Source organism: Anopheles stephensi, chromosome 3, assembly GCF_013141755.1.
Source record: "Anopheles stephensi strain Indian chromosome 3, UCI_ANSTEP_V1.0, whole genome shotgun sequence".
Lineage (NCBI taxonomy): Eukaryota > Metazoa > Arthropoda > Insecta > Diptera > Culicidae > Anopheles > Anopheles stephensi.
Window position 1 is genome coordinate 38,512,668 of NC_050203.1, and position 11,208 is coordinate 38,523,875.

The following is an 11,208-nucleotide window of genomic DNA, read 5'->3' on the forward strand; positions in this document are numbered from 1 at the left end:
GAACGACCGACCAGGCACGATCCCAGCCATATCACGAAGGCAGTTGGTATGCCTAGTCTATCGAGTTTGGCAAGTAGAACGGTCACAGTATCGAAGACTGCTTTAATGTCCGTTTAGATAGCATCAACCTGGAAGCTGGAATGATTTGTTGCAATTGCTTACGATCTGCACTAGGTTCGTCGTTGTGGACCTTCTGGGCACATTAGGGTTGATTAACACTAATGTAGTTGCGTGCAGAGGCAAGTAGGGGCTCATGAACCAGTAGCTCAATCACGGCACACAGGTAAAAGTGTTAGTTGAGATACTTTCCAGGAGAATACCTGAGCGTACTGATGCATTCAATATTTTTGCCAACACAGGAGCGATTGTCGGGGCGCACTGCTTGAGGATCGTGGCTGGAATGCCAAGGAGCAACGAAGTGCACGATGGCTTAAAGCGGCCGACTGATGTAGCGTTAATGGCCGGTAGCAAGGCATGAAATGCAGCGGCGAGCGTATTACTCAGCGGACTTGAGACTGCACCGGGATCACTGCTGTCCGGAACAAAACTATCTTCAAACCGTGTGGCGAAAAGTTCACCCATATCAGGTAATGTGGAAGCAGGAAATACTATTGTAGCGCACAGTGCCAGGGAGGCCGGATGAGTTCCGTTCCGTATGCTCGATTCGGCTAAACGTAAATAATTACATACATGTTGTACAGGACGATAGATTGCACGTCATTGTAATACATTCGTGATGCAGTGTACCGTCCAGCTCTCCGATTTCGGTCTCCCGGCGGTAAATCCCGGCGTTATTGTTATAAACATTGTTATAAGCATTGGCGATACGGTTTAAAAAATCGCTTCACCAACTAATGTCACGCCATGTCGTGCGAACGACACCGGACGACCTAGCACGTAAGGGCACGCTTGATACGTCTAGCCCATAAATGCCGGGAGTTTTGATAGGCAGACGCTTTCACCTACCACGTTAACCATATCTGGTCTGTTCGGTGAGTAATCTTCACGAACCGGAGGATCATGGCGTGTGGCTTAATATGGATTTTCTCAACGAATTTTCTAAGCTTAAACACTCTATGTACCTCACTGATCAGATCGGTCAGCTGAATGCTCAGCATATCCATGTCGCAAATATATTTTTTTGCGGGTTCTTACCTCTCCTTATCCTTGTTACATTTACTTAGAATTGAAAATCACTTTCAAATCCAAATGACCATTTAACGAACATGCTTTATTTTATCATATCTCGTCGTAATACATCGTGAAGGCATTGTTCAACTAGCGTGCATGGTTTATAGTTACCCATCTGTATAATCGATTTAACAGATCATGTGTGATCAAGCACGAGTCAGATAAACTAGTAATATTAGCAATTCAGCGGAGGCTGAGGAAAAAAACTATCAAAAATAATTCTACCCAAGATTACTTAAAATTTCGAAAAACGATACCCTTTTGAGTGATGAATCTACTCACTAACAGATGGCGCTAGTGAGTGAGACGCCCTTCTAGCTTTTTCATAGTAAAAGTGTTTCTTATTGACGATTCACCGCGCAAGGAAGAGAGGGAACGGAGGAAAGGGAATGTGGGGGGGGGGGAATAAAATGTACCTTGACGTTGGACCTCTGAGTGTTCATTAGCAGCAATCCTCTGCATGGAGCTGCATATTGGCCAGGCTGCTAAACTCTGCTCCGCAAATGGGACAGGAGTACGATCGACTGCCGCCTCCTTGCGCTTGGACCGCAGTCGTTGTCGAGGGATTCGTCTCCAAGCTGTAAAAAGCCAGTGTTTAGTGAGGACAATTTTGACCTAACCCTATCGAAGTCCGACCAATCTTACATCTGTATTGCACGCTTTAGCTCCAATATTTTTGCATTGGAAGCTGCCAACAGTGTGTTAAGCCTGCCGTTCTCGCTTTCGGCCTCTCGCAATTTTTGCTGCAGTTCCACGTTCTGGGTGGTCGATTCACTGAGCTGGGCTTCTGCGGTTTGCGAGGCAGCTTGAATCTGAAGGTAGAAACCACGACACTCGGACGTAGGAACTCTCAAATACCTGAGTGTTTGGCAGAGCGCTACTACATACCTGAAGAATGCGCTCCTGTAGTTCGGTTTTCTCCTTTCTGGTCTGCTGCAAGCACAGTTCGAGTTTGTTCATCTCACTGCTAAGAGACGATTCCGTCTGCTGGAACTGGTTTGCCATATCCTCTTTTTGCTTGGAAATCGTTTCCAGCTCTGCAAAAAAAAAAAAAGTTTTATTTATTAACTGTATTGTGTACTGCTTGCTTTACTACTTGTGTTTACCTTTCTTCAATCTGCCCGTCTCATGAACGTGTTCTTTATTCGTTGATTTCATCTAAAACAACGCACGTAATTGCTTTATTTAGTTCAATTATATTAATTTAATTTTACCTTTTCCATATCTTCCGAAGCATTCTTTAGCTCCAAGTTAAGCCGCTTCACTTCGTTCCGATGCTCCATTCCTTGTGTTTCTGCATTGGATTTGAAGTCTCGATGAAGCGTTTGAAGTTGAAGCAATTCTGAAGCAAAAAGAAGTAACAGTTTTACACGTATTGCGTTCTGCTCGTTTTCAACTGGCCCAAATCGTACGTACCTGCCTTGACTGCATCCTTATCAGCTTGCAACGTAGACAGCTGTTCCTCCACCTGTTGTAAAAGTTACAAATTAATCGTTACCTCTGAGACCGAATATCCGACTATAATTTTCATATTTGAACATAGATAACGTTGATAACACAGATCATCATATCATCCTTTTTTTTTCTTCAATTTTCTTTTCGAAAATCCAGATATCTCATACATTTTGTGAGAGGAATTTTGTTATTAACTTGGTTTTTTTATTCATCAAGAAGGGCCTTAACTGGTTCTTTTATTGGTAGTTTTATTATATTTCTTGTGAAAATTTAGGGCGCGGTGATAATGGCGCTGTTCGTCACATGGCACGACCACGGGTCCTGTGGTCACATGAGTTAAAATCTCATCCAGACCGGGTCCTCGCACGCAGGGCTGACTTCTTTGTTATTATTGTTAATATTATTACAGGGTTTTTCAGTTGATAAGGCAAAAGCATCCATTTTTCTTAGATTAGGATTTTTCTTAGATTCTTAGGCAGGCTTCTTAGAGGGAATGGCAAACAAAGCAAGATGACATGGAAACGGCTTCAGATGACAAGGAAAACAAATACCTTTTACAGGGTTTTTCAGTTCATATGGCAATAGCATCCATTTTTAGTGTGCGCTTGTTAGATGGTGTTCTCATAGTAGCCGTTGATATTCTTGTCGCGCTCGAATAAGGGCGTGCAATATCAACGGCTACAATGAGAATATCATCTGAGGACATCACAATAAAAGGTATTTAATTTCCCTGTCATAAAGCCAGGCTACATGATGCGAGATGCCAAAAAAATTTCGCTAAAAAGGGTCCCCCCCTTTCATGAAATTTTTCCGTCAAAATCATCTCGGTTCATCTGCCCGCGTTGTTTAGAGCACTTCATGCTATCTCTCTCTTCAACCGAAAACTACCATGGCAACGCATGGAAAGTGACAGAGAGAGGGCTAGAGAGAAGCGAAATCTTTCCGAGATTTCAGCTCGAGGAGGCGAAATCTTTTTGACGGATAGATTTCGCATAACCCACCCGTTTTGGCGAAATCTTTTTGGCATCTCGCATCATGTAGCCTGGCTTATATGAATCCGTTTCGATATCAACTAGCTTTGTTTGCCATTCCCTCTAAGAAGCCTGCCATAAAAATGGATGCTATTGCCTTTTCAACTGCAAAACCCTGTATTAAGTCAAATAAAACAAAATATATAATTAAAACGCTCATGAAAGGGACGAAGCACACTAGGACAAGATAGACAATACATGGGACCGGAATGAAGCAAAGGACATACTGTGGTCAAACAAATCACCTCCTGCATTGAAGACAGATGACGTGCGCATCCAAGGGTCATTTTGAGAATGGGATGAGAAGTGGAGGGCGAACGCGCAAGCGGTAGGATGGAACATAGATGGGAATGGCTGCCTTGACGGTAGGGGAGTCAATGTTGGCAAGAAGGACGTTGGAAATAAATAGGCTGCGCGCCTGACAATGAGAATCTTTTAAGCAAACCAGTCCCAGCAACTGGCACCGCACCGAGTATGAAGGAGAAGCAGCACTGGGGTCTTTAAGGAAGCGCCTGATGGCGATTCTACTAAACTTCCGCTGTACCCTCTCCAACCTATCCATAGAGGTGACGCTGGCGTAGTCCAAAATAGGACGGACCCAGCAGCAATACAACGCCCTCAAGCACAACGGATCACGGACCTCAGACGCCATTCGGGTGATGAGGCCCAACAATTTGTTGGTCCGCTCGAGGACTGAGTAAAGTTACGGGTAAAACCAAGTTACAGAAAGCCAGAAATGGCAGTCCGAGTGGTGGGTTGAATAATATTAAAATCTAATGTAATAACTTTTCTTCAGCCTTTAGCTTAGGATTGAGGAGGCGAACTGGATAGGACGTGAAATCCGATCCTGTATTGCGAAATCCGGGGCCCTGTTATCGCCTCTGCCACCGGACGGACAGCTTTCAAAACCAACCCCAAGATGTGTGTTGGACTTTGTGCTATGTAGTCTTGTGCGTTCCACATTAGAACGTTGCCCGTGTCATTTGGTGTCCATTTTCTATCGAAGGTTGAACTAGAATTGAGCGCATCCAAAGACACTTTCACTCGAGTTAAGCAAAAGGCTTCATGTGGCTCAGGCTTGCTTCTAGGTTCTACAGACGCTCAAGACTGATTTTCTTCTGTCTGTCTGATTTGTTTCTTCACGATCCCTGGGTCCTGAAGATCCCCTGGCTCTGGAAACGCGACGTACTGTGTATCGTCCTTCTCCTCGCATGTTTCAGATTGTTTTACCATTTCTGTTGAGAATTTACATGCACAATTGTTTAGAAACCTTTAGAATTAGTATTATTAGATAATGAACTCCTTTCTTCTAACAATGTCTAGTTGAAACAGTTGAAACCTGAATGGCGCACTGAGCACCAGTGTTTCCTTCCACCCTTTCAAAGTGAATATATCTATCTGATTTTAATGCCCCTTCCTTATCTTTCTATCGTTCCAGACGTTTTTTTCCTCCCTTAATATTACCTAAAATTACAGTTCCCTCCACTCCCGCTTTGAGCTTCTGGTAAGTTTTAGTCTGAATAATGTTTGTTTTTATTTTTTATTTAGTATTAAGTCAGGCATTAGTTTGTCAGCAGGTTTTTTCGCTCCCAGCGCTTCGTTGTGTCCGATCAGGCGCCGGTCTTTCCACGGCGGGACAGAAGTTCAAATCCCATCCATCCCTTCCTCCCCGTAAGCAACACTGTCTTCTTTGCTACGGGTAAAATCAAGTCACGGCCAGCCAGAAATGGCAGGTCCGAGACCTTTCGATGTTGGAGTGCCACGGAAGAAGAAGAAGATTCATCGACAAAATTTTCAAACGACTCTTCAGAATTATTGTGCGACGATATGATTATATTTCAGGCCGTGACAATGCCGCCGGTCTTTATACGGCAGGACCGGTGTTCAAATAATATCCGGACTTGAATTTCGTGGTGTCATTAAGTCTACTAAGCCATAAATGGCAGGCAGGACCTACAGAGAGGTCTTAAGGCCAAAGCAGAAGAAGAAGTGAAAATTACTGTCTAGAGAAAGAAAGTAATTTTTTAAATTTTTTGAGAAAATCGGTAATTTTTTTACACACATTCTATGATTTTTCTACAAAAGTAGTCTCATTTTTTTGAGAGTTTAACAATTAATTTACAGTAAGTGAGTGAACTGAAAATATTGGAAATGTAAAGTTCGGTCCTCTAACACATGATCGGCTTCATCAGTTGGTTTGGTAAATGAGTCTTTCAAGTTCGTTAAACTATTCGATTTGGGAATAATCGAATCGAATAATAGCACTTGTTTTCCAAAATTCTCTTTAAATTCACTACAGAAAAAAGTTATTGAAATCTCGGGTGTGTACCGGTCATTGACACACCGGATAACGTATTTGCTTGCACTTCTACGCCAACGACATAACATACCTTTGAAAGTTCCAACACTTTTTGCCTTAAACGAATACAGCCTGAAAGAGTGGAACATTATTTCGATATCGATTTTACACCAAATATAGCCCATCATTCCATACCTTCGAGATATTTGTTGGCCAACCTTTCCAACGACACATTTTCTTTTTCCAACTGTCCAGAAGGGGAACAGAACACGGTTAGGCAACGTCCTCTGCCTCTGATTAACGTACCGAAAAACTACTTACAATCTTCAACTTCTTTGGATCAACTAATGATGGCGCATCACATCGTCGCTCGTCGTTCGTTCCTCGGTCTCCACGATCTTTCTGTCTTGCAGCTTCAAACCCAACATTTACGCCGATTTTAAAATCCGTTTTCCGAATGCCTACAACAACAACAAAAAACGAGAGGAACGGAAGAATTCTAGAAGCAACGAAGCGCGTCAGCCGGCAAAATGCACGGTGACTCACCAAACGGATCCGCTGCGGCACTTAACACGCTTTTCAGCGTCTTACCAACACCCTTGGATGATTTCTTGCCTTTGGCTGGGTCCTGCAAGCAAAAAGCGCACCGCACCTTACACTACGTCCGAAACCATGTCCCAGCGCGAGGTACAGCGGCTTCCTTACCTTGTCGGATTTGGTCGCCAGCGCCTTTGCACCATCATTTTCTTGCTGGCCATCTTTGCCACCGTTTGATGCTGCTGCTGCATCTGCATCGCTTCCGTTGCAGTTTTCACCTTCGCTTTCATCACCGTCCTCAGCCGTGTAATCTTCGTCCTCTACTTCATCGTCTTCCTCTAGCAGAAGATCTTTGGTGTACAATAGGGCTGACTTGGCACGTTCCACAATCTGCTTGCTCGCCATTTCGTTCCGAAACACTTGCTACGGCTTCACAATTTCACGGATTCGGTGCTCTGTATGACAACCAAAATTCTCGTAAACAACCGAACTCCGGCCGAAATGGCGCATGCGTAAGCGGGTAACTTTCGAATACATACAGGCAAACTGTATGGCTAATTCGAAAATTTTCGGCCCCGTGCACACAGTGGGTACACTGAATGCTACGGTGCGTCACAATTTGCGCGAGACAGAAAAGCCGACATCACATACTCATACCCATTAAAAAATCATGTTTTTTTAGTGCATTAAATACAAAAAACGCAAAACAATTTTTAATTTGTCTTTGAAATGTGTAAATTAGTTACTAAACTAGGAAGTAAAGCGTTGCAACGGTAAACGGAATAGGGGAAAAGAGACTCGAAAAGGCTTCCCTCCGTAGATTCTTTTGTGTGCAGCACTGTTGCACAGCGTGTTTTCTATGTGGTCAAAACTTGTTTCATAAATGCAGTGTGCATTTTTGCTTAATACTGTTACCATACACCGAGTAGAACAAGATAATATGCATTGCAACAAGTGATTTGCTGCCCGGTTTAAATTCTGCTTTTTTTTCCTTCTCCTTTCCTATCTTCCCCGGTAACAAGTGCCCATCGGAATCAACGTTGCAAGTGATAGGCCACATTGTCCACTCCTTGTGCGACCGAAAATAAGCACATAGAGCCCTCACATGCCAAAATTAATGGTCAGAATAGGGGAGAGGGGGTTTTTAATGAACAATAAGCAATATTTTATTCAACCTTCTTCAACCATTTTTGATCACACTGAAAGCACACTGCGAAGCCTTCGAGACTGCGAATGCGCATACATTTAGGCGCGTATTTCGTGTAGTGATGAATGAATTACGTCGGTGGGGGGGCGGGCTTCTTCCGTCTTTTACCGGGAATAAAATTTCAAAACAAATCATAAACAGGGTAAAATGCCTACTACAATAATTAGGTGTAAACACTGTGTTGAGAGTCTTTTCAACAATACGGCATGACCGTAATAACGAAAATAAATAAACAGTGTTTCATCAACTTGTTGCCATCATCCGTACAACTGCGTGTGCGAATTCGTTCAGCTGCTTTTTGTCTAACAACAACCGCAGATCGTAATGTACTGGGCGTCTCCATTGAGATTGTTTTTCTCAGGTTTTTTAGCTTTCCACTGAAACGACTAATTTTAATTTCACGTGTTAATATCCATTCATCTAATCCCCAACATCTGCACACTGTGGCAGCTAAGAGTCTCGTTCCTTCTTCTCTCGTTCTCGCCGGGACTCGTTGTCTCTTGGGCTTCTCCTGTCGCTGCCGGTTGTTGTTGTTCCTTGACACTGCAACCTCGAGAGGTCTCGGCCTGCCATTTCTGGCTTTCTGTGACTTGATTTTAGCCGTAGTAAAGTAGTCAGCCCTGCGTACGGAGAGTCGGTCCAAGTGTGAAGACCGGCGCCGTTATCGCGTCGGCCACCGGACCGCCCCCCGCTACCGCCACTTGCTGCCGTTTAGCCGCCGTCAAAGTAGCCGCTTCTCTAACTGCTCGAAACCGTTGCGGCCATTTCAAGGTCGCTACAGCACGATCAAATTTTTGTTTTAAATTAAAAAAGTCTGGTCTTGTTGCTGTTGAAAGATTAAAACATGTAACGAACAATAGTACGGTAATAATTTTCTGACAAGTGTATAGATATTTCCAAGCACATAACCAGAGCGGACAATGGAAAGAATTGTTGTTTGTTTTTGTAATATCCTCAAACATGTTATGTTTAAATCTTTGTATAAAAATAATTAAATGTTTGAATATTAGGAATATAAATATGAAAAAACATACCGTAAATAAGCACATCATTAGTTTCGCCTATCTCTTCTATTTCCTATTCTAAGCCCTATTCTAAGCCTATTCTAAGGATCAAATTTACTCTAAATCTAGTTTAAATCGACAGAAAAAATTAACTTTTCACAAATCAGTGTTGTCCACAGTTTTGTGTCAACAGTTTTAGCTATAATTTATTAAGGCTGTACCATCACTCCTGGCGAAATTTGTTCCACACTATACGATCAATGCCTAAATGTATGCAATGCGCAGCAGAGGCACAGTGCTGCACACTAAATAATCTATGGTGTACCTTTAAGAGTACTTTACCGTTTTATTTTTGTTCAGCAATTCAAAGGCTGATTATGCGAGAACGTCTAAAAAATGTTCATCTTATTAACGAAAAACTAAAATTAATTTGCACGTTGAACTCCTTGCGAGAGAGGATTGATGACGTATCACTGGAGACGCCCAGTACTTCACCCAATGAGGGGTGCGGTCGACTTACAGCAAGACATATACAGAGAAGGAGAAAAAAAGGCAAAAGCCAACGCAATCGTGTCAACAGATTGGTTCGGTGGCCCGACGGGCAGTTCAGTGGACATGTATGATGGCAGACAACGTGGTAATGAAAGCTAATGCTCAATATTATGATGTGATGACATGACCGAATTGGCTGATACTGTTGGAAGGTACAGTTGCAATGTCTCACATATCGATAATGAAGCACAATGATGCTTCCATAGTTGTGCGCGGGTGTTTGGATGCAGCTAGAGCGAAAAAATACATATATAGAAGGAAATATGAATAACAAAATGTCTCTTTGCATCAATAAGGGCCAACACGGGTCCCAGTGCCCAAAAATTAGGCTAAAAATAACATAAAACCTGTTGACATGGTCCTGGCACTGAACAAACGGCGAAAAATGCGATGTTGTTTCTGCTTTTCAACATTTTCAAGCAACTTAAAACTTTCTCGCTCTAATGGTTCAGATAGGAGCCCGTAAGAACATTTTTGAAAGTACTTCATAATCCAGTTAGGCACTGTAGGATTTTCGCCTGAATGTATGCAATCCGCAGCACACGTTGCCAAAGGTTCACAGTGTGCTTTCAGTGTGGTCAAAAATGGTTAAATAAAGTCGAATGAAATATTGCTTATTGTTCGATTAAATCCCCCTCCCTCTATCCTGACCATTTATATTGGCTTACAGCAGCTACGTCATAATTTTCTGGTTACGCTATAGGTGGCCAATCAGGCTTATAACATACACGGTGTTCCCGGATTGTAACGGGACATTGATTCGATGGATACTTGTTAACGGGCATAGATGTCCAGAAAAGGAGGAAAAATAAGAATAATAACATTTCAAATCACTTCTTTTACTTACTTACTTATCCGACGCTACAACCGCTTTGCGGTCTTGGCCTGCTGCAACAATCCTCGATACCGCTCACGGTTTAGCGCCGTCGTCTGCCAATCCGTTATCCCGGCCGTTCTGGCGGACGCATCAACGCCATCACTCCATCTCAATTTGGACATACCACGCCTCCTCTGTCCGTGTGGACGGCCTAAAAGGACTTCGCGGACTGGGTCGGCCGGTGTCATTCTCATGACGTGACTAGCCCACCGGAGCCTGGCGAGTCTAGTTCGCTGCATGATGGTGAGATCATCGTACAGCTCATAGAGCTCGTCATTGCAGCGACTCCTCCATTGTGCTTCCACACACACGGGGCCAAATCACTTCTTACAATGTATATTATCTTGTTCTACTCGCTGTTTAGTAACAGTATAAAGGAACAATTCACAATGTTTATATGAAACGAGTTATGACCATACAACAATCTCACTGTGCAATAAAAATGACAGGCCACAGTGCTGCACGCAAAAGATTCTAGGGCCGATGTTGTTACCGATGTTGACAATCACCGGTTGATTGTTGTTGATTATCACCGGCAAATATTGTTTTAGGTAAAAAACCTAAACTCACAGAAAGGCCTCGTACCAAAAGGAAAAATGAAACTATGATAAACAAAGGTAACGTGTAAGGACATGTCATAAAACAGCTCGAAATTATCCATACATCAGGAATTGAGAATAAAATCGACTTGTTATCCAAACCTCAACGAAGAAGCTTGTGCTTCATTGTTAGGGTTTCCATACATAATCGGGAAAGTTTCACCTTTGCCTTCCCTCCGGATGTTGGTCCCGCACTTTGGTGTCTCCCCACTCCGTCGGAAGAATTAGGCGAAAATAAGCCAAGCAAGAACCACGGTTAGATACTTCTCCTGGTTATCCAGGAAAAAAGGGTAATCGTCTGATCGAGCTACGGCATTCCCGTTGTCCGCTAAAAACTTCTCTTGGTTATCCAGGAAAAAAAGGTTAGTCGCCTGATTCAAGCAACTCTGACAAGGCCAGGAATCTGCGCGGAGATTTCCCGAATCGATTACTCCTTCGCTTGGTCGACTCGGATTA

At 43.1% G+C, this 11,208-nt stretch overlaps 1 protein-coding gene across 1 annotated transcript; it reads right to left on the reverse strand.

Moving 5' to 3' along the window:
* Positions 1–1,208: 1,208 nt before the first annotated feature.
* On the reverse strand, positions 1,209–7,046 carry LOC118511866 (myosin heavy chain, cardiac muscle isoform-like). The gene is made up of 11 exons (XM_036055466.1): positions 6,682–7,046; positions 6,523–6,604; positions 6,298–6,437; positions 6,172–6,223; positions 6,068–6,108; positions 2,608–2,659; positions 2,406–2,533; positions 2,298–2,349; positions 2,080–2,228; positions 1,837–2,003; positions 1,209–1,769 (listed from the first exon to the last, which is right to left on the reverse strand). The coding sequence occupies exons 1-11, from the start codon at positions 6,916–6,918 to the stop codon at positions 1,634–1,636; spliced, it is 1,236 nt and encodes a 411-aa protein (XP_035911359.1). The 5' UTR covers positions 6,919–7,046; the 3' UTR covers positions 1,209–1,633.
* Between the last annotated feature and the right edge of the window lie 4,162 nt (positions 7,047–11,208).